Genomic DNA, 24,795 nt, shown 5'->3' with positions numbered 1-24,795 from the left:
CAGCTATTGAATGGATCATAGGGCCCCCAATGGAGGAGCTAGAGAAAGTATCCAAGGAGCTAAAGAGATCTGCAGCCCTATAGGTGGAACAACATTATGAACTAACCAGTACCCAGGAGCTCTTGACTCTAGCTGCATATGTATCAAAAGATGGCCTAATCGGCCATCACTGGAAAGAGAGGCCCATTGTACATGCAAACTTTATATGCCCCAGTACAGGGGAACCCCAGGGCCATAAAGTGGGAATGGGTGGGTAGGGAAGTGGGGGGGCGTATGGGGGACTTTTGGGATAGCATTGGAAATGTAATTGAGGAAAATACCTATTAAAATATTTAAAAAAAGAGAAAGTCTTGTATGATAGAAAATTCAAAGATTTGAAGAAATAAGTTGAAGAAGATATCAGAAGAGTAAAAGGTCTCCAATACTCATGGATTCATTAGATTAACATAGTAAAAATGACCATCCTATTAAAAGCAACCTACAGAGTCAATGCAATATTAATCAAAATTTCAACACAACTCCTTACTGACTTGAAAGAACATTTCTCAATTTCACTTGGAAATCAGGATAGCTAAAATAATCCCGACTAGTAAAAGAACTGGTGGAGCTATTAACTATCTCTTATTTCAAGTTATACTAAAGAGGTACAGGACTTCAAAACTGCATGGCATTGGCATACAAACAGACAGTCATTAATAAATGGAATACAATTGAAGACCCAGACATAATTTCACACAAATACTGACACCTGACTTTTATAAAGAAGGCATAAATGTACAATGGAATAAAAGAAAGAATCTTTTACAAATAGTGCTGGTCTAATGGGATGTGTGAATGTAGAAGAATGTAAATAGATCCATATTTATCACCTTGCACAAAACTTAAGTCCAAGTATATCAAAGACCTCCAAGACACCCTGAACATGATAGAAGAAATAGTGGAGAATAGCCTTGATGCAGTTGTCTAGAAGGCAATTTTCTAAACAGAACACCAATAGTGTGGGAACTAAGATAAACAATTTATATCAGGGATCTTAAAAAACTGAAAATCTTCTAAAGGCAAAAGACATCACACAAAAGGGAGAGCCTACAGAATGGGAAAAGTTTACAAACTCTATGTCTGAAAAAAGTTTAATGTCCAAAATATATTAAGAACTCAAGAAACTAGATATTTAAAAAAAAAGAACAAAAAAATGAGGAGAAGACCAGATCAGTTGAAGGTCACCCTCACCTGCTTCCTCCAGTGGGTAGGGGTGAGGGTAGAGGGTGGGGAGATGATAGTGGGATGAGCAGTGGGCCATGCCACTAAGATGAACAAATGAGTGATGGAGAGGTGAAAAAGATGAAAAAGTGGAGCACCTGTGCATTGTGAGAGGAGAAACTAGAGCTGTGATTTGGTGACAGATGTGAGAGAGGCCTGCAGTTTACAGTGGGCCAGGTTGTCCAGTGTAGTTGTGGTGATAGAGTGCAGAAGCCTGGAACTTAGACACACGCAGACACAAACACTTGCCACTGAATTAAGGAACAGTTCACTTTCTGGAGTAGACCGTCTCAAAAGACTACCATGGTCTGTGATACCTCTGAGGGCTATGTGTGGGTCAGTGGTCCTACAACAGCCAAGGTCTGTGTAGATGTGAAGGCAGTAAGAACATCTGTGATCTATGCTGTATCCTGAGACCATGTTGATATCTGCTGGGCATGTTGCTTCCTGGAGCTATATTCATGTGTGTCCAGAACTGTCCCCTGAGGCCATGGAACTGGATCTGTGTTGCTGCCAAGGGCCATGACTAGGCATGACTAGGCCAGACTACATCTGGGATCTGTGTTGATATCCATGACCCATGTTACCACCAAGGACTATGTGGATGTCCATGGTCTGTGCTGCAGCTTGAAACCATATTGATGTCTGTGGGCTAGGCTGCCTCCAAGGGACTTGTTTGGGACCATGGTCCTACTGTAATGGGGTTCTTGTTCATAGTCTGTGCTGTCACTAGAAACCATAAGGAAGCCCATAATCTGAGATCCATCTGACAGTAAAGAGCAACGAAGCTACATTGGCTTTGTTATTAATGACTGCAGATGACAACTCCTACACTCATCCCAACCTTGCCAACAGTAACAGCCTAAACAGGAAGTCATCAAAGAGAACTCATAAAAATTGTGATAGGGATGCTGAAGTATCAGTCTCCATAATTGATGACTTCTGGCTTAATTTCCTTAGTGGGAGGGCTACTGGGTGTTTGACCAGGCTTCAGTGAGTGTATAAACAACACAAGTTGGACTTTGTTTATTACTCACTTTTATTTTATTTTCTTGGGTGGGAGGTCACAAGGGCAGGGCACACATGGAAGGACTGAAGGGAGTGTGATAGGTGAAATTCATTCAAGATAAAATTCCCAAATAATCAATAAAAGTACTATTTTGAAAAAAATATATAATTAAAAATGGGGTATAAATCTAAACATAGAATTCTCAATAAAGAATATTCAAATAGTTGAGAAAAAACTTAAAGAAAATGTTCAATATAATTAACCATCAGGAAAATGCATATCAAAACTACTTTGAGATTCCATCATACACTGTCAGAATGGCTAACATATATGAGCCTGTCATACCATTGCTGATGTTTTGCTGTTGCCAGGGGCCAAAAACATTGTTCGAGTTATGATAAGAGATGAATTTGTTACACAATCGATTACAATTTCCTTATCTAGTGATTGTCTGCAGAATATATCATATGTATGCTGATATTCTTGATCAAGTAATCCAGGAAATTAAATCACCCCCACTTCTAATATTTAATATTCAGATCAATGGATATGCAGATGTTGCAATATGTTTATAGTTACTGGTTTACATGAATTACTTTAATGATGGTGACTTTAAAGATGAGTCTCTGTTTTGCAAACCTCCTGAGACTGCAGCTACTACATGTGACATATTTGACACAGATGGTTCATTTCTGAAAGAACATACAGTCTCTTGGGGAAAGGTTTGTGGTGTTTGCACAGATGGTGGTCCAGCTGTGCTAGGATATTGATCTGAATTTCATCATTTGAACTAGTCACCAAAAGTCATTGAAACTCACTATTTGATTTATCAACAAATATTAGCAATGGAGATGCTGCCACAAAGTTTACAAGAAAGAATGAAAAGTGTCATAAGTTCCTTCAGTTTTGTGAAGGCAAGCACTTTAAACAGTCTACTGTTTTAAAAACTGTCAAGCAGTTGGATGAACCAGATAAAGTTCTTCTATTTCATAGCAAAATGAGATGGTTGTCAAGGGGAAAAGTTTTAAAATGTATTTTTGGGCTTCTTGATGAACTCACAATATTTTTAATCAGAAAGCAAGACTGCAGTTTGAAGCATTTTTTTCAGTGATGAAAGTGAGTTGCAGAAAATACTGGGTTGACATCTTTGTCATCTTGAATGAGTTAAATTTATCACTGTGGCAAGGACCAAATGCAACATGCCTCTATTTGTCTGAGGAGATTGAATCGTTCTGAATGAAACTTCAGCTTTGAAGAAAACAAAAGTTTGAAAATAAAATTTACATGTTTTCTACCTTATCTGCTAACATTGAACCAGACAAAAGAACTATAATGACAATGTCTGTGAAAGAACATTTGCACATACTTGCAGACTAAATTTCATTATATTTTAACCTATTCACAGTCAAAGTTCCTGTGACAGCACAAGAGAAGTTCATTGAGCTTATTAACAGCACTTCAACGAGATATGAGTTTCTATAATGCCAGTTAAATTCTCGATCAAGTGTTGGTCACCATACCCTGTCCTGTCTGAGACTGTCTTGTGCCTTCATTTCCAATAGCATATCTTTGTGAAACAGTGTTTTCCAGTTTGTTGGCTATCAAGTTTAATACAGAAATAGATTTGTGGAAGATGTTCTTGATTTTGCTTTTGTAAAGACTGCCCTGAGAATTTCTGATCTGGTGAGACAGAAAAGATCTCATCCTTCTCACTGATGTTGCCCTTTAACCTATAATGCTGTTGTAAAATGTGACAATGTAGTTTATTTTCATTATATTAAGACTGTTACCCAGGTTATTCTATGCGTCACTACAAAATTGCATTTTTTCTAATAAAAATAACTGTTTCACAACATAATTACATATTTTGTAATTAATCGCTATGCTTTGATTATGTTCAATTTGTAAAAATGAAAATAAATCCTACATATCAGATATTTACATTATTATTCATAATAGTAGTAAATTACAGCAACAAAAATAATTGTTTTGAGTGCACTAAAGGGTTGCAGCATTAGGAAGCTTGAGGACCACTGTATTATTGTATCTTGTTATGTGCTGCCTTGCTGTCTTCTCTTGGAGACTTGCTCTTTTCTGAAGAGGACTTAAAGAGGAATTGGATCTCAGGGAGAGGAGAGGTGGGGGGAATTAGGAGGGAAGGAGGGAGGGGAAAATGTGGTTGGGATGTATTGTATGAGAGGAGAATATATTTTCAAGAAAAGTGCACACACACAAAAAGAATTAAATAGGCATCATAGGTGAAAAAAATATGGTTACAAGTTAAACAAATAAAAAGAGCCACTGACATATAAAAGAGAATGTGTTCCATCTGTAACTTACTTTGAATATCATAAAAATAAAACATGAGTTCATGGAAAGAAGATTTGTAGATACATGAAAAACCAATGATGTAAAAAAAAACCATCTTTATATTTCTTCCGTATATTGATACACACACACACACACAATGCACACATACAGATATATGACACACAAAAATGACAGGATTTCCTCTACCCTTTAATGTTGAACAGTATTACATTGGATGCACACAAACACACTATCACACAGCATTTATTCATTTATTTTAAACAGTTGATTGATCATACTCTTAAATATAATGAATACTGGTGTAATAAAATTTGGAAATAGATAGTATTTGAAACAATGTTTTCATGTGCATTTGAACATGTAATCTGAAACCCCATGATTATTTTATATTTTATTTTTGCAAGTAATCTCACTGTTTTCTATGCTTCTACTAATTACTAGCCTCATAAATTTTTGAAAAGTACTTTTACTATCATATCTTTACAAATATTCACTATCTTTTGTCTTTGATGACAGCTATCTAACAGATATGATGTGATAACCCTTTGTTATTGTGTTTTCCATTCCTTTGACTATGGGAGATCCCCCCACATAAACTTGGTCATTTTGAAATATATAATATATGTAAATACAATTCCTTTGCCTGCTTAAAAATAGAGGACTGTTTGAATGTTTCATATATACTAGATATTGGTTCTTGCCATATATACTGTTGCAACTGTTTTTCCCATTATATATATTGACTTGTTTATTCCACTGATTTTTTTCTTTCATTTATGAAGGAGGATTTTTGTTGTTAATTTAATGATATATTATTTTCTTGTTTTTTGTTGTTGTCACTGATTTTGTATTTGATACATGAGTCACTGCTTAGACTAAGATGTCGCTCAATGCATGTCTACAATTCAAAGACCTTACATTTAAGTGCCCCCTGCAATTTTGAGTTGATTTTTATTCATGGTAAAACAGTATTCATTATCATTCTTTTTCATGTGATATTTATCCCCCCATCATTTATTGGAGAAACTTCCATTTTCCACGTGTAAAATATCAATAAATGATACACTTAAGTTTATTTCTGGAATTTCATTCATATCCTATTCATATGTATAGGTATATGTATATGCTGTTATCATGTCCTTTTTGATTACTACTACTTTGTAAGATATGCTGAAATTCTAGAGTGAGTTACCTCTAGACATTATTTTTGCTTAAGATTGCTTTGACTATCTGTGATCTTTTATAGTTCTATGCATATTTTAAGTTATGTTCTATTTATATGAAAATTATATTAGCATTTTAAAATTAATTGTATTAAATCTCTGGATTGTGGATATTTTCATCATATTAATTCTTTTACATGAGCATTGAATATCTTTGCATTATTGTATGTTGTCACCATTAAAACTCATCAGCGTGTTATATCTCTCAGTATACACATATTGCTAGCTTTTATTTTTCCAATTGAATTTACTCCTAAATATTTATTTTTTTATGTTATTATAAATGAAATGAAATTTTTATTTTTTAACATTTATATTTAGTGTAGAAATTCTTGATCTGATGATTTCGTAACCTGAAATCATATTCAATTTATTAGTTATAAATTCTTTTGCTTTTTTGTGGGATATTTAGGGATTTCAATTTGCAGGATCATCAACAACAGGCAACTTAATTTCTCTCATTCTAATTTAGATTATTTTATTTCCTTTTTTGCCAGATTGGTTTCTTTCTTAATGTTGAAGAGAAATGGAGAAAGTGAGTATCCTCACTTTGCTCCTGACTTACAGGAAAAACAACATTTTACTCTTGAATATGATGCTAGTTTTTATATTGTCATACATAGTCTATATGGTTCATGGTCCATTCCCCGTGTACCTTTTTTTTTTTTTTCTTTCAGGAAACCTTATAAAAAGATAGAAATCAAGATCCAGGAAGCTCAAGTGAGCACTTAATAGTAGCATTACTTCAAACAAATATATCAAGACACACCATAGCCAAGTGGTCAAAAGCTAAATAAAGAAGGAGTGAAAACAAGACAACAAAACAGAACAAAAAACAAAAAGCAAACCCAAAAACAAACTACGATAAAAACAAGCAAACAACTCCAACTTGCTACATACTAGGAATTCATTATTAGGCTATTACTAGTGTTGAAACATACACTTTGCAAAAGTCTCTGTACTTGATACATCCCTTATGCTCAAAAATTGTTGCTAAATGAATGAGGGACAAAGATAATGAATAATTTTTTTATTCGGATATAGATTTTTATATAAAGAAAGCACCATTTTAAAAAATATTTTCATAATAGACTTTGCCAAAAATCAGATTGATAAGTCAAAAATTATAACCCAAATATCTCACAATTATAGTTTCATGATATTTTACTGACAACCAAGAGAATTTCAAGGTAAATAATTTTCCCATTTGCCAAGAATCTATTTTAGTTTCTTTCTTAGTTTTCACTCTAACAAAGCTGTCATTTCCCAAGTAGTCTAACTAGAATTCTCCCTATGCTTTAATCATAAAAGGTAAGAAAGAATTCCTTAACTTAGATTATTTTGCCTCTAAATGTAGAATTCATTTGTCTTCCATAATATTTCCATCAATTATTACCTATTTATTATATATTAGACATCATGCTACTTTCTAGAAGTTGTTGGTTTTTTTCTAGCAAGCACTTTATAGAACAAAATTGCATAACTAATAAACAGAAATTTCTACCAGATAGCCAGTGTTCTTTGTTGTTGAGCCACCATCATATTAATGGAGGATCAATATAATATAGGTGATAGAAACAATAGGAAATGTTTCCAAAGTTTATAAGGAACTTTTAAAAGATGTGATGATAAATTTCATATCTAGTAATTATACATTAAATTTACCATTGATGTTATAGCCCTATACTAGATATAGCAATGATTAAGGTGATTAACAGCCATCAAATATGATTTATAAAAGGGCAGAAACAGTAGTGAAATATGTATTTGTATATATATATTATATATACACATATATACATATATATACATATATACATATATATACACACACACAAACACAAACATATATATATTCCTAATATATTACTAAAAATAATTAGTAGTTTATTTCTCTGACCTGCTTATTATCATTATGTGATAGAGTATCATCACAACTAAGAATAGAGCCTGGATAATCAGTCATGCTTTGTTTAATGGGTCATGACTATGGTCTTGCACCTCACCTGTAAAATGGAAACAAAACAAATGTAGAGATTATTCTACAAAACTACTATATTTTATTATTATTTAGAAAAGACCATCAACACATATTGACTGAAGCCTGTGAAGCTAATTTCTAATCTGATAGAATTTGGTAGAAGTCCTGAGTAACATTCTTGCTGGCTTCAAATACAATGTCATTTTGATGATTCTCTTTTTGATACTTGTCTCAAATGTTGAATTTTAGAAACATTTATTTGTTGACAGAAATAACATCATCTTTCCATCTACACAATTTCTTAATGGCATCTTTCATCTGAGCATTTCTCAAGGTGTAGATTAAAGGATTTAACAAGGGAGTTATCATAGTGTAGAAGACAGCAACTGCTTTATCAATAGACAAAGTGGCTGAAGGTCTCATGTACACAAAAATGCAGGGCACAAAAAACAAGACAACAACTGTTATATGAGAGACACAAGTGGAGAGGGCTTTGCGCCTCCCCTCTGCACTGTGGTTTCTTAATGAACGTAGAATGACCACATAGGAGATCAACAGAAGGAGGAAGTTTAACAGACAAATAAAACCACTATTGGCAGCAACAAAGAGCCCCAGAATGTGGGTATCAGTGCATGCAAGGTTAAGCAAAGGGTTCAGATCACACATAAAGTGATCTATGACATTTGGGCCACAGAAAGGTAATCTAAAAATAAACAGAATCTGTATGGTTGCATGAAGAAAACCTCCAACCCATACCACTCCTACCAGCAGGCCACATACCCTTCTGCTCATGATGGTTGTGTAGTGTAAAGGCTTGCAGATTGCAACATAGCGGTCATATGCCATCACAGTAAGCAGGATGCCCTCAGCACCTCCAAAGAAATGTTCCCCAAAGACCTGGGTCATACATCCATTGAATAGTATTGTCTTTTTTTCATGGAGTGAGTCTATGATCAATTTAGGAGTGTTGACAGAGGAATAACAGGCATCAATGAAAGAGAGATAAGCTAAGAAAAAGTACATAGGTGAACCCAATGATGGACTGGCAGTGATAGTGACCACAATGAGCACATTGCCTACCATGGAGATGATGTAGATGATGACAAATACAGCAAATACGATTTTCTGCATGCTTGGGTTTCTGGTGAGCCCCAAGAGAACAAACTCTGTCACGTTGTTCCTAATTTCCATGTAGTTTGTGTGTTACTCAATTATATTACCTGAAAAAAAATTATTGTATACATGGTCAAGTAAAAAACAACAACAACAAACAAGCAAACAAACGATTGTTTCAATTCCATTTGAGGTATGGGATTTTATTTAAGGATTTTTCTTGAAGGGAAGTAAATGTTCCTAGATCATGTAGACTACTCAAGTTGTGTTTTAGACCTTCTGTTAAAGCACAAGGCAGGACGTCATTTGGGATGGCTAAGAGTTTAATTTGAAATAGTTGATTGGGTATACAGAACCAGTTAAGCTTGCAAAAAGATACTGAAGAGAAGTTTAAGGTCCACAAAGGCAAAGCTATGGAATCTGTTCTTTGTCCCTCTCCTAATAAAAATAATTTTTATTAGTTTTTTGAATTTTTAAATAGTACATTTGTATCATATTTATCTTTTCTGAACTCTTTCCCTTTTCTCTGAATACCTAACTTTGGCATTTAAAAACACCTTTCAATATTCTTTATTCTAGAGTACTGGAAAACAGGGTCAGGTAGTTGAGAAGTAGGTGGATGAAGATGAAAGTGGGAATGTTTGAGTAGTCTTCTCTTGGATGATGAGGAAACCAGAGAAGAGAACTCTGGTGGATAGGGTATTTATAACATCTGACATAAGAGGTAAGTAGGCAATGGTGATGAGAATGTGAAACAATTATGTCCATTTATTGTCTAATCCCATGAACTTAAATAATTGTTAAAACCACCTACCTTTCAGTGAATACTCTGCAAGGCATAGTAGTAAATGTTTGACTTTATGGTTTCATTCATCACGGATAACAATCCATATGCTTGATTGAATTTTATCCAGTTTACTGATGAGGCAATGATTTCCAAGACTAATTACAACACCAACACAATAATAATCATAATATGAATTTTAGAAATGAAAAGCTATAAGAAAAATTCAATCTTTTGAATATATAACAAAAATTCAATCTTTTTGAATAGCAGTGTTTTAAATACTTTACAAATATTTGCTATTTAACTCAAATAGATACTAATATAATTTTGTATTAAACATATAAAGAAAATAAGTATTATGTCTAAAAGTAACAACTAATAAAAGTCATAGCTTAGTTAGGTCAGATTATACTTGTTAAGCATTTTTCCTCTAAATCCTAAACTTAGGCTCTATATAATAATGAGCAAATAATCTTGAGCAAGTACCCTCCCATGAATATAGCAAGAACTTTCATGGAGAAATTTTATTACCATGCATGTACACATACGCATGAATGCTAATGATGACATCTTTGAATTCCCATTTTAAAAACATATTATTCATTAGAGGCTCTTTTATATTGGTCTCTCTGAAATTCTATTTCTTCTGTTCTCAAGTTGTTTCCCGATTCTTTGGTGAGATATTTAATACTTTTGTCACAGACTCAAGTATATTAGATTTAGAATTGTAAGTATATTTGCTTATAATCTTGGTTCCTACTAGGTCATAATTCTTGGCACCTTGCATCCTGCTTTCTACTTTACAAAGTAAAAATAGTAACATGATTTTATAAATTGTTAGAAAAATTAATGCATATGAAAGATATATTAACATATATGAAAACACACACCACAGTGCTCTGGACACATATGGAATTTTCATTTAATAAATGTATATTGGAAATAGATGGGAAGCATCATTGGTAGGAGGTAGAGAGACAGCCTTGTGAAAGATTCAAGAAGAACCATCTCTAAAGCCTCTTTCACAGAAGACACAGAAACTCAACTATAGCAGGCAGACCTATGAGGAGCTGTCTGTGTTCTTAAAACTTAGTATGTATATAAATATTCATATTTATACCTTTCATGAGTAGGAAGTGTATTTAAATATTTTATTACTTACCATGATTAATCTTGATTAATAGGGAAGTACTTCATAGCAAAAACAAGCTTCATTCTATAAATTACTTAGTCTTGCTAAACTTCAAATTTTCATTTGCCAAACTAGATCAATCATATTTAATGAACAATGTTTAAAAAATTGAGTGAAAATGTAAGGTGCTATTACTTTAGCTAAGGCATTGAAACTTAGCACTTATCATATAGAAAATGGAAATGTTTAATAAGATCAACACAGTTGAAACACTTACCTTAGTCATTTTAGGAGTTAGAGGTTGATCCTAATTCTGCTTAGGTTTATTGGGAACAAACACCATCTGAAATCAATTCCTTTTGGAATCAGTAAGTTTCATTATTAGACAAGTGACACAGTTGAGAAAGAAACTATCCAGACAATTCAATATTAAGTAAATAATTATTAAGAAATTATGCACATTAGCATGCTATTTTTGTAAATCCGTTATAAAATGTAAAGCTATATAACACAAAATAAAGTATTCCTAAAAGTAAAAATGTCTCCATCTAGCCTAGTCTTTAAAACATTTTCACAAAAATAGATTTTGAATCAAAATGGGTTTACTTTTAACACTATAAAGGACTGATTCTTGTATGTTGTTCTGGTTCTATTAAGTAGGAGAACAAAGTCTGCATGAAGTATTTGCTTTTATATGAGTCACCTCACCCATGATCAATTTTCTCAAATGACAACAAAATATTTCCACCTTACTCTGCACAGATAGTCACAAAGGTTCCAGAAAGGTTCAGGGACATTGTTCTTTCTCTCTCAGGAATTAATTATTTCCTTTGATGGAAAGAGTTTATATATGTATTGTTTTTCTAAAATTATGTATTCTGAGGAGACATGTTTGGGAGGAACCTATTCTTGAATGGGGAATTTATATTCCCTATACTTAGAACCTAAGTCTTCCAATGAACCTGGGTTATTAAGAAAGTGATACCATGAGAATAACAGAGTTCCATAAATACAGTATGTGGATTTGTGGTGTATTTTTCTCTGTGGATTTATACTGAGAGAGTTGTTTTATTTTCAATATTAAGTCTTTTCTGAACACTCTGCTGCTTGCTTGAGATCTAGAAGAGTGAGGGCATAATTGTTTTCTAAAAGGGAATTGAATAATCATGTTTTCAAATCTTCCCCTCTTTCCCTCATCTACAACAGTATATTCTATATATTAACTCTCTGTTAGATGTATAGTTCATAAAGACTTTTTTCCCATTCTGCAGTTTGCCTCTATTCAATTGATTGTGTTCTTTGCTGTAAAGAAGCTTTTTAGTTTCATGTGGTTCCATTTGTCAATTGTTGGTCTTTATGCCTATGCTACTAGGGTCCTGTTCAGAAAGTCTTTTATTGTGTTTATAAGTTCAAGCTTATTCCCTAATTTTTCCTCTGTAAAAGTCATGTCACAATATAAGATCTTATGTAAAGGTTTTTAACCCATTTTAAGTTGAGTTTTGTTCGGGGGGAGAGATGAGGATCTAGTTTTATTCTTGTATATGTAGCTATCCAGTTTGACCAGCACCATTTACTCAAGATGCTATCATCTTTACAATAGATATTGTTTGTATCTTCCTCAAAAATCTGGTGGATGTAGGAGTGTAGGGTTTATATACAGGTACTTAATTCTACTTCATTAATCAATGAGGCTGCTTTTATGGAATATCATGTTACTTTTATTGCTGTAGTTTTGTAATATAACTTGGAATCTGTGATGCTTAAACCTCCAGCAACGTTTTTTCAGGATTATCTTGGTTATCCTTGGTCATTTGTATTTCCATATTAAACCGAAGGCTGTAATTTTAATTGCTGTGAAGAACTAGGTTAGAATTTTTAAATTTATTTTTTTCTATTATTGAAAATAGTTTTTTTTCATATAGTATAAATGGTAAACAGAAAATGAACTCAGTTGAATTCTTGGGGTTGGTTTTTTTTGTTTGTTTGTTTGTTTGATTTTTGTTTTTTGTTTTTTTCTCATAATGTTTGTCAGGGCAGTGTTTAGGTACCTTACAGGTCCTTTGAATACATATTTTGGCTTCTGGTTTTGTGTTTTTATGAGATTTCTGTGTTGACATTTTATTGGGATTATGCCTTATTTGGAGGTTGCTTTTGTTAGGATAGCCAATTTTGCAATACTAATCCTATCAATCTTTTACAATACTAATCCTGTCAATCTTTTGATTTCCTCATTTACTAGTATCATCTTTAATTTCTTTCCAATATGCTTTATAGTTATTTTGGAAAAGTCTTTCACTTCCTTGATTAATTTACTTTAAACTGTTTTATCTTTTTTTGAGGCAATGGTAGATTATATATTTCTTTTAATATTTTTCTTAGCATTGCCATTTGTGTATAGGAAAGCTACTGATTTTTCTGTGTCATTTTTGTATCTTGATACTTTGGTAAATGTACTAATCAGCTATAAGAGTTTTCTGGTGGAGTCTTTTTTGTATAGAAATACATCATCTATAAATAAATATACATTGACTTCTTCATTTCCTATTTGTATCTCCTTCACTCTCCTTACTGCTCTATCTAAGACATCAATTACTATGTTGAGTAGGATGAGATAGACTGGACACCTATGTCATATTCTTGATTTTAATGGAAGTGTTTTGTGTCATTTTTTTGTTTAGGATAATGCTGATTGTGGCCTTTTTATATATTGCCATTATTATGTTGAAATAGGTCTATAATATCCCTAGTTTCTCCAGGACTTTTATCATGAATGGATACTGAATTTTGTCAAAGGCCTTTTATACATGTAATGAGATGATTATGTGGATTATGTCTTCTAGTCTACTTATATTGAATACCACTTAGGCAAGCCCAAATCAGATCATATCAACACATAGATGAAGAGTAAGGCATGAATTTCTAGCCCTAGCCAATGAACTATTGTTAGCTACTGAGAGAAGGAGATTAAGTTTTCTCCAAGAGTTTAGGCCATGCCCTAGTGCAAGGTTACATATCCAAGAACACTTGGGTAGCTAATATTGGACTGGATGGGTTAAAAAAGGAATATAGAATTGGATAGGTCAGGAAGAGGGTTGTGGATCTGGAAAGATTAAGGGAAGGAGGTAATTATGACCAAACACATTCTAAGTTCTCAAAGAACTAAGAAAATATTAGTGGACAGGATGAAATAAAATGGATATCAATAAGAAAAGTATTAGAAAAATTATTCTTATTTACAGATGATAAAATGATTCTTATTTACCATTATAATATTCTAAAACAACTCAATCATAAAATAGACCTGATAATAGGTTTTCATTAGAAGTGGAGTATAATTATTAATTCACATAACCAAATCAAACTTCAGGGTCTAGCCTGGCAAATATCCCTTACCTCCCCATCCCTTGTAAGTCTCCCTGATCTTCCCATCTGGAATTTCTCTTTAAACAGCCCCAAATAGCCCTTGTCTTAAATGTCTCAACCTAATCTGGCCTCCCCTTATGGTGCCAAAAGGGATCTCTAGGCTTCTGCTGAGATCTTCCTTACATATTTCCCAAACCATAAGCCCCTCCTATACCTAATCCTACTCATCTACCCAGAAAGATCTATTCTTACCTTTCAGGCTTGGAATAGGAAGCACACCTGTACACCAGTCTAGTCCTCTCTGTCTACTTGACTTTATTCTTCCCAACACATTTCCACTCTGTACACCCAACCTGCCCATACACATTCTTTCTACCCTAACCTATTCTGTTCACATCAGACTTAGAAGTAAGAAAAGAAGTGCATATGCCCAGATCTTATCTTTGAAATACCAACCGTATGAAATATCAAGAAGTATCTTCTCTTCAAAATCAACCAGTTTTATAGAAATGTTTGCCAATGAGAATTTCTCAGATGAACCTCAGGGCACAGAGTACAAAAAAATAATCATAAACTTCAAAGAATTCAAGGAGTTTAAGGAAGACAAAATGAATAGGTCAATGAAATCAAGGAAGATAGTTTAAAGAAAATAAATGTCTGAGTGATGCCCAAGAAAACACAAGTAAAAAACAAATGTGAATACCAAAAATCCAGAACTTGAGGACAGAATTCAATAAGGAGATAGAAACATTAAAGAGGACTCAAGCTGAAATGAATATGGAAGTGAAAGCTCAATAGCTCAACTAGAAAACTTAAAAAAATATATTATGAGTAGAAAAAATTCAAGCAGAAGATAGAATATCAGGACTTGTAGACTAAGTACTGATTCTAGACCAAATAAGCAAAGACTATGAAGTTAAAAGCATGTTAGGAAGAAACATACCTTCCCTGTAAATTTGGGATACCACAAAACAAATAAACAAATCAACCAATCAACAACAACAACAACAACAAACCCCAACCATATGGATTATTGAAATAGGGAAAAAATTCCCAAGGCAATGGCTTCTATCAAGTCTTCAACAAGATCAAAGAAGAAAACATCCACAAGTCAAGGAAAGACACATCCATGCAGATATAAGAAACATATAGAACACCAGATAAACAGGTCCAGATAAGAACCCCCCCATGGCATATCATAGTTAAAATACTACAAATACAAAGTAAAAAAAAAAAAAGTATATCAAAAGCTACAAGATAAAAAAAAAACACAAATCACATATATAGGAAAACCTGTGAGAGTAACAGGTAAATTCTAAATGGAAACTTTGAAAGATAAAAAAGCCTGGAAAGATGCATTCCTGGTCCTAAACGACTATGATGGTCAGAATAGAATAATATATCCAGCAACACTATTTTTAATAATTGAAGGAGAAAGAAAAGTTTTCCATGACATAAGCAGCCTAAACATTTATATCAAACAAACTAAATTTAAAGAAAATGTAGGAAGCAGCATTTCAGGCTGAAAGAAGTAATGGGTATAGCAGAGAGACCATAGAAAGAAATACACAAAATATCACTGAGAATATAAACATTACCATAAATCAATAATATAATGACCACAATTAATATATACATCTCAATAATAACTTTCAATATAAATGGCATCAACTTTCTAATTAGAAGAAACAGGCTGACTAAGTTGACCAAAAAAACGGAACCCATATATTTGTTGTCTATCAAAAATATACTATAGACTTAAAGATAGACATTACTTTAGAGTAAAAGAATGGATACATGTAATCAAGATGTTATCTTTTTCCAGTGTATGGTTTTAATTTCTTTGTCAAAATTCAGGTACCTATAGGTGTGTGAACTTATTTCTGGGTCTTTGATTCAGTTCCATTTATCAAATTATCTTCTTTTATGCCAATACCATGCAGTTTCTTACATTACTATTGCTCTGTAGTATGGCTTGAAATCAGGGATGGTGATATCTCTAGAAGTTCTTTTATACTATTGTTTTAGCTATTCTGACTTTTGTTTGTTTGTTTGTTTTGTTTTCCCTATTAATTTTAGTATTATTATTCCAAGGTCTGTAAAGAATTGTGTTGGAATTTTGATGGGAATGATATTGAACCTGTAGATTGTTCCTGGTCTAGCTGAGTGTCTGCATATAAAAGAATGCAAATAGATCCATATTCATCACCCTGCACAATACTCAAGTCCAAGTGGAGTCAAAGATCTCAACATAAAACTAGATACACTAAATCTGATAGAGGAGACAGTAGGGAATAACCTTTAACTCATTGAGACAGGAGACAACTTCCTGAACAGAACACCAAACAGCCACAGGCACTAAGATCAACGATTAATAAATGGGACCCCATGAAACTGAAAAGCTTATATGAAACTGAAAAGTTTCTGTAAGGCAAAGGACACTGAAGTGAATATTTCTGGTTGTCTCATTTGATGCAGATTCACTTGATGTTTTGCTAAAGCAGACTGATGTGATGTTTTGTGGAAGCAAGACCTGTGAGAGAACATGTGATATTTTGAAAGAGTATAAGTAGGACTCATTGGACAGTGACAGGGCACTTGCATAGCTAGCTGTGCATATCTTCATAGATCTTGATTCTTTGCTGATTTTTGCTTCATTTAAAGAGTCACAGAAGAGAACTCCTGGCATTCTGGCTGGTCCTGCTCTCTCCTTCTGACTCTTGCTGATTCATTGGAGATCTGGTGTCTTCTGCTGGACTGTGCTGCTATTGTTGATTTGGTGACATATTTGGTCTGGACTGTTGGTATCCTGATATTACTTAACTGGATTGCTGGTTTTCTGACAAATAGAGATTGGAATTGCTCCAAAGAACTACTTCTAAACAGGTCCACATCCCCTTGTCCTATTTACCATCCCCCCCTACCTTTAGACATTGGGCAAGAAGAGGTGGGGATTAAAGCATTTGAGAACCCTTATTAAAGTAGGTTTTGAAAAATCTAAGCCTAAAGGGTAACATAATAGAACAAAACAGCAACCTACAGAATAGAAAAAGATCTTCACTAATCCTAAATCTGACAGAGAACTAATATCCAAAATATACAAAGAACCAACAAACAAAATAACCCAATTAAAAGATGAAGTACAGAGCTAAAGAGAGAATTCTCAACAGAGGAATCTCTAATGGCTCAGAAATACTTAAAGAACTCTTCACCATCATTAGTCATCAGAGAAATGCAAATCAAAATGACCTTACACACATCAGAATGGCTAAGACCAAATACTCAAGTGACAGCACATGCTGGCAAGGATGTTGGACAAGGGGAACACTCCTCCACTGCTGATGGGAGTGCAAACTTGTACAACTACTTTGGAAATCAATTTGGCATTTTCTCAGAAAATCAGGAATAGTTTCATCTCAAGGTCCAGCTATACCACTCCTAGGCATATACCCAAAGGATGCTCCACCATACCACAGGGACTCTTGCCCAACTATGTTCATAGCAGATTTATTTGTAATAGCTAGAAACTAGAAACAACCTAGATGTCATTCAACCAAAGAATGGATGAAGGAAATGTGGTACATTTATATAATGTAACACAGCTATTGAAAATAATGACATCATAAAATTTGCAGGTAAATGGATGGAACTAGAAAATATCATCCTGAGTAAGGTAACCCAGACCCAGAAAGACACACATGAGATGTACTCATTTATAAATGGATATTAGCTATAATGTACAGGATAACCATGCTACAATCCTCAGACTCAAAAAAGCTAAATAACAAAGAGGACCCAAGGGAGGATGGTTGAATCTCACTTGGAGAAAGAAGGGGAACTAAATCTCAGAAGAGGAAATAAAATCACCATTGGGGGTAGATGGAGGGGAGGAACTATCTGGGAGAGGATGAAGAGAGGGGAACAGGAAAGATCAAGAGTGGGGAAGACTAAGGGTATGAGAAGTGAGAGAGAGAGCTGAAATTGAGGGTGAGAGTAGCTCTGAGAGTAGCCAGAATGCTAGGACAATAAAAACTCCCAGAAATCTAGGGTGGCCATAACTAAGATTGCCAGCTATAGGGGGTATGGAACATGAAATGGCTACCTCCTGTATCCAGATAAAACTTCCAGTAGAGGGATGGGAACACTAACCAACCCACAAAACCTTCAACCTCAAATATTTCCTTCCTACAAGATGCACAGGGATAAAGATGAAGCAGAGATTGAGGTAATGGCCAACCAATGACTGACCCAACTTGAGGACCACGCCATGAGAGAGAGCCAACTCCTGACACTGTTAACTATATTCTGCTATACTTGAAAGACAGGAGCCTAGCATAACTGTTCCCTGAGAGGCTTCACTCAGCAATTGATGGAAACAAATGCAGAGACCCATATCCAAACACTTGCTGGATCTTGGGCAATCTTGCAGAAGAGGGGGACAAAGAATTGATGGAGTCAGAGAGGTTAAGAATACTACAAGGAATCATATAGAACTAACCTGGGTCCTTAGGGGAGCAAAGAGATTTAGCCACCAACCAAGAGCATGCATGGGACAGACCTAGGTCCCCTACACATATCTAATAAGTGTGCTTTGTCTCCTAACAGCTGGAACAGGGAATGTCTCTGACTCTGTTGCCTGCCTTTGGGTCCCTTTTCCCTAGTTGGACTGCCTTGTCTGGCCTCAATAGGAGAAGATGCACTTAGCCATACTGCATCTTGATATGACAAGGCAGGTTGCTATACATTCAAGGCCTCCCCTTCTCTGGGGAGAAAGGGAGGGAATAATGGGGGTAGGTGAGGTGACAGGAAGGGACTGAGGAGAGGAGGGAAGGGAAGCTGTGATCAGGATGTAAAGTAAGTAAATAAATAAATGAAAAGTTCATTGTATGCATGCATAAATATTCAAAAAGCAAAGCATAAATATATAATAAATTATTTGTACATTTTAAAAATTACTCCAGTAAAATGGGACCAGGAGGTGTAAGCAAGTGACTTAATGATGTAACTCAAATATTTGTATAAACAAGAACAAACCAAATCTAAAAGCAGACAACAGCAAGAAATAATAAAATTCTAAGAATTTTATTGAAATTTATAAAGTTCTGAGAAGTTAATGAAATACAAACAAAAGATAACATGAAGAATTAACATATTGTAAGCTGCTTCTCTGAGAAGATAAACAAAATTATCAGTCATTTGGCTCAACTGTCAAAGAAAGACAAAAAACTGCCTCTGGATAAAGGGAAGGGAGTCGTGGCCCTTAGGAAAAATGGTGGTTTATAAAGGACCCTGTGTCAGAATGAGGTATTTAATTTCAATTCGGTATGTTAATTAGGTGAGGCAAAGAGGGATTTTAATTACTGAACTTTAATACTCTGATAGCTGGACCTTTGCAGTCAGCCTTAGGAGGAGGAAGTAGCCAAGTAAGGAAATAGATCTTGGGTGGCTAGCTCAGAAATGCAATCTAATGGTTTTTAGCAAGGCACAGGAAGTGGAGAAGAAAGGCAAAGACTGACAGAGTCATAGCTGCTATGCCTAAGATGGCAGAGTCCCTTTTCTCCTCACCATAATGGTCTTGGACTCACTACATTCTGGAGCCATGGGCCTCAATAAATGTTTTGTTTGGTTGGTTTGTTTAGTTTTATTAGAAGTTGCCATGATCACAGTGTCTCTTCACAGCAATAGGGGAAAAAAAAAAGATAAGTTGTTAACGGGACTGGTGTTCTACTGTGAAAGGTGTGGCCTCCCTTCCCCCAGCCTGGAACCTGCTTGCTCAAGGGTGGAGCTACCTGCTCATTCGTCCTGCCACGCCTACTGCTGGAACCTGCCTTTGCTGCCTGGAGGCACACACGTGTTCGTCCTGCTACTGGACCCTGAGTTACTTGGCGGGAAGTTGGGTTCCCTCCCCCTTCCTTTATAACTGAGTGTCTGAAAATAGTAAAATTGAGCCTTGATCAGAACGTTTGTTGTCTTGGCTCCATTCTTTCTTCCGCTCCGTCTAGATTCCTCTCTTTTCAGTTCGAACTGCCATTCTCAGTTGAACCGTTCGTGTTGTGGACTGCGGGCAGGCCGCAACAGAAAGGAACTGCCTTTGGAGAAGTATGGGAAACTTTAGAACTTTGGACTTTAAAAGTTGTTGAACTCTCTAAGGGGGACTTAATAGGCCATCTGCATAGGTGCTGCAGAGGTAGTAGTGCTAAGAGCAATGTGAATTGTGGAGGCCCATCTTGAGAGCTTTCAGAGGAGGAATGATATTCACAACTAGGCTAGAGACTATTGTGATATTTTGACAAAGAATGTGGTCTTGTCCTCTCACCTCCTGTGCCCCCATCCTAAGAATCTGTACAAAGATAAATTGAAGAATTTTGGATTAATTTTTTTGGCAAAGACAAATTCAAAACAGTCTAGTATTCGGGAGGCAGAGGCAGGCAGATTTCTGAGTTCGAGACCAGCCTGGTCTACAAAGTGAGTTCCATCCAGGACAGCCAGGGCTATACAGAGAAACCCTGTCTCAAAAAAACAATAAATAAATAAATAAATAAATAAATAAATAAATAAATAACTAACAGTCTGGTATTGACTATCATGTGGTTATTAGTGATCACAGATTTACAATGAAAAAAGAATAAGTAGGACCAGAGAGAGAGAGAGAGACAGAGACAGAGACAGAGACAGAGACAGAGAGATAGAGAGAGATAGAGACAGACAGAGACAGAGACAGAGACAGAGACAGAGGCAGGGAGACAGAGAGACAGAGAGACAGAGACAATCAGGGGAGAAAAACAGCGTCATAAAAATTATTGTTGGAGCTAAGTGTTGTGCTTCAGGAGGTTTGACATTTAAGATAAACCTGATTGGGGGAAAAAAAAAAGAATGGAGTTCTTAGAGCTAGATCCTGCCCAGCAGTTTCCAACTTGTAAAAAAAAAAAAATGTTCAAGAAGTCTGCTTCTAAAGCAAATAAAAATTTATTCAACAAAAGAAAGCATCAACAAACCAAAGCTTATGCAAATATAATTCAAGAAGCAGGGCAGATTCCACCTCAAGCAGACTGCTGAACTTAGCATCATAAGCCACAAAGTTCTGGCTTTAGAGTATGGAGGGGGGGGTAGTCTTTAGAATATTGAAGAATAAGTTACCTTGGCCATATTTTCTCCTCACGGCAATAGAAAGGAAACAAAACCAATCACGTTTCCAGGATCCTGAGTTGTGCTTTGGTTGAAAACAGCTGTGATTATTATATAGTTTCTGAAAGGCACCAATGAATCTTGTAATGGTCAGTGCTAGTACAAGGTAATTGGCTGACTGCATGACTAGCAGTCTTTCCTTAAATCAAGCATGGCTTCAGGAAACAATTTAGCATCTGTAAATTAGAGAATAAAATCACCCCATACTCCCAAACCTATTTGTTAATTCATAGAAAAATTGCAATCAGATGAAAGGAATAAAATGAGGAATTATAATTAATATTTGTAGTCATTTTAAGAGTGTTCAATGATGTTTTACTACATGTCCAAGACCATGTGGGGAAAATTAGTTCTAATATATTTCAAAACTACAACTGTCTCATGAGGCTATCTTCACCCAGTTAATGTGATAGGGTGGCCATGGGGTTGTTGGGCTATGATTGTATATTTTCTTTTCTGGCACTGGGGATTGAACCCAAAGTCTAAAACATGCTAGACAGTGATCATTGCCACTGACCTAATACCCTTAGTCTTCTTTGCTTTAAGACAGGTCAATCTTTAACTTGCCTTCTTTCTTCCTCAGCCTCAGGAGTATGTGAAATTCTAGACATGCACAGCCGTTCTTAGTCTGGGTTTTCTGATCCTGAGATCAATTCAAGTTTTCCTCTTCCTCCTCCTCCTGCTCAAACATTATTGTTTGTTTATTTATTATTAATCATTCCATTCATTTATATCTCAAATGATATCCCACTTCTTGGCTATCCCCTCCACCTACATCCTATCCCATGATATCCCACTCCTGGTTACCCCTCCACCAACCCCTATCCCACATCCTCCTTCCCCCATCCCCTTTGCCTGTATGAGGGTACTCACCCACTCACCCACACTCTTCTATACCAACACTCCAGCATCCCCCTATAACTGGGGTATCAAGCCTCCCCAGGTCCAAAGGCCTCCCCTTCCATTGCTGTCAGGTCAGGCCATCCTCTGCTACATATGTATCTGGAGCCATAGATCCCTCCTGGTACACCCCTTGGTTGGTGGTCTATACTCTTGGAGAACTGGGTGGTCAGGCCAGCCTATGTTGTTCTTCCAATGGGGTTGCAATGCCCCTCTGCTCTTTCAGTCCTTCCACCAGCTCCCCCATCAGGTTCTCTGAGTTTAGTCTGATGACTGGCTCCAAGCATCCACATCTGCATTGATCAGTTGCTTGCTGGACCTTTCAAGGAACCACCACACTAAGTTCCTGTCAACAAGTGCCTCTTGACCATGGCAAGTGTTGGGTTTGGTATCTGCAGACATGATGGACCCTCAGGTGGGGCAGTCCCTGATGGCCTTACTTTCAGTCTCTGTTCCATTTTTTTGTCCCTCTTCTCCCTTTGGATCGGAACATTTCAGATTAAAAATTTTGAGGTGAGTGGGTGGCCCTATCCTCAACCAGGGGCTATGTCTATCTACTGGAGGAGGTCTCAACAGGTTCTATCTCCCCCTTCACTGCGCATTTCTTAACAATAGAACTCTTCTTAGTTGCTGCCTTCTCAAAGTCTTCTGAGTGACATTAGAAATTACGTCTCTAAATCGAGCTTGTTGTGTAGGAGGAGTCACTTTTAGACAAAATATCTGAACTAAATTTAAAGTTTGTCAGAACTGAGGCTTTTCCCTGCAGTTAAAATTATTGGTTTTGCTGTTGCTTTCAAAGTTGTTTGTGTTATTCAGTTTATTCTTCCCATTCCAATTCAGGGATTTAGGCTGACATTGAATTGCTTCCTACTTTTCTCTGGCTTTTCCTTTTGCTTCTTAGGTGGGTAACATCTTTTTCTTGGCTCCAGGAATTCTTCTGTTTTTCTCCTTGATGCAGAGGCTCCTTTGTTGTGCTGATTCCTCTCTTTGTACTAAAATGAAAGTTTGAAAAAGAAGGGCATCTTCCACCCAGTTATCTCTCTCTTGCCTCCTGTGACTATTTTATTCCCCCTTCTAAGTGATATTCAAGCTTCCTCACTTGGGACTTCTTTCTTGTTTAGGTTCTTTGGGTCTGTGGAATGTATCATGGGTATCTTGTACATTTTGGCTAATACCCACTTATAAGTGAATACATATCATGCATATTCTTTTGGATCTGGGTTACCTCACTCAGGGTGATATTCTCAAGTTCTATCCATTTGCCTGCAAAATTCATTATGCCTTTGTTTTTAATAGCTCAGTAGGATTCCATGGTGTAAATGAACCACATTTTCTCTAACTATTCTTTGGTTAAGGGGCATCTGTTGTTTCCAGTTTTTGGCTATGAACCTAGTAGATCATGTGTCCTTGTGGTATTGTGGAACATCTTCTGGGTATATGCCCAGCAATGGTATAGCTAGGTCTTCAGGTAGAACTTTTCCCAGTTTTGTGAGAAACCACCAGATTGATTTCCAGAGTGTCTGGACAAGTTTGCATTCCCACCAGCAATGAAGGAGTGTTCCCTTTGCTCTACATCCTTGCCAGCATCTTCTGTCACCGGAGATTTTTTTATCTTAGCCATTCTGATTGGTGTGCCATGGAATCTCAGGTTCGTTTTGATTTCATTTCCCTGAGACTAAGGACTTTGAACATTTCTTTAAATGCTTCTCTTCCATTGGAGATTCCTCTGCTGAGAATTCTCTGTTTGGCTCTATCTTATTTTTAAATTGGGTTATTTGGTTTGTTGGTATATAACTTCTTGAATTCTTTTTTATATTTTGGAATTAGCCCTCTGTAGGATGTAAGGTTAGTGAAGATCTTTTCCCAATCTGTGGCTGTAGGCAGTCCTTTTTTCCTATTGACAGTATCCTTTGCCTTACAGAAGCTTTTCAGTTTCATGAAGTCCCATTTATTAATTGTTGATCTTAGTTCCTGAGGTATTCAGGTGGGTATTGGGGGGTTCAGGATCAAGTGTGGGGAAAGAGAGGAGAGAGGACCATAGGGCCAGGAGAATGAATGATGTGAGGCATTTGGGGGCATTTCTAGGACATGCCAGAGACCTGGGATGTTGAAGGCTCCCAGGAGTCTATGGGGGGTGACTTTAGCTGAGACTCCTAGCAGTGGGAATATGGAACCAGAAGTGACCAACTTCTATAACCAGACAGGATTCCCAATGGAGAGATATGGACACCAACCCATCCATAAAACTTATGAGCCAAAATTTGACCTGTCTACAAGAAATCCAGGGTCAAGGATGGAGCAGAGACTGAGGATATGGCCAACCAATAATTAGCACAATTTGGGACTCATCCCATAGGCAAGCATCAACCCCTGACACTATTAATGATACTCTGTTATGCTTGCAGACATGAGCCTAGAATAGCTGTCCTTTGAGAAGCTCCACCTAGCAGGTGACTGAAACAGATGTCCCACAGCCAAACATGGGACATAGCTCCAGGAGTCTTACAGAAG

At 35.9% G+C, this 24,795-nt stretch overlaps 1 protein-coding gene across 2 annotated transcripts; it reads right to left on the bottom strand.

The window, feature by feature from the left end:
• Positions 1 to 8,059: 8,059 nt before the first annotated feature.
• LOC110310597 (olfactory receptor 4C46-like) lies at positions 8,060 to 13,374 on the bottom strand. 2 transcript variants are annotated; one of them, XM_021183667.1, is made up of 2 exons: positions 13,361 to 13,374; positions 8,060 to 8,984 (listed from the first exon to the last, which is right to left on the bottom strand). In XM_021183667.1, the coding sequence occupies exons 1-2, from the start codon at positions 13,372 to 13,374 to the stop codon at positions 8,060 to 8,062; spliced, it is 939 nt and encodes a 312-aa protein (XP_021039326.1). The 2 variants fall into 2 exon arrangements, with proteins under 2 accessions (XP_021039326.1, XP_021039333.1); XM_021183674.1 differs by lacking the exon at positions 13,361 to 13,374 and adding an exon at positions 10,117 to 10,127.
• Between the last annotated feature and the right edge of the window lie 11,421 nt (positions 13,375 to 24,795).

The sequence above is a fragment of the Mus caroli genome, chromosome 2 (genome assembly GCF_900094665.2).
Source record: "Mus caroli chromosome 2, CAROLI_EIJ_v1.1, whole genome shotgun sequence".
Classification (NCBI taxonomy): Eukaryota; Metazoa; Chordata; class Mammalia; order Rodentia; family Muridae; genus Mus; species Mus caroli.
The sequence above is the reverse complement of the archived record's forward strand: the minus strand, read 5'-3'. Positions and strand labels throughout refer to the sequence as shown.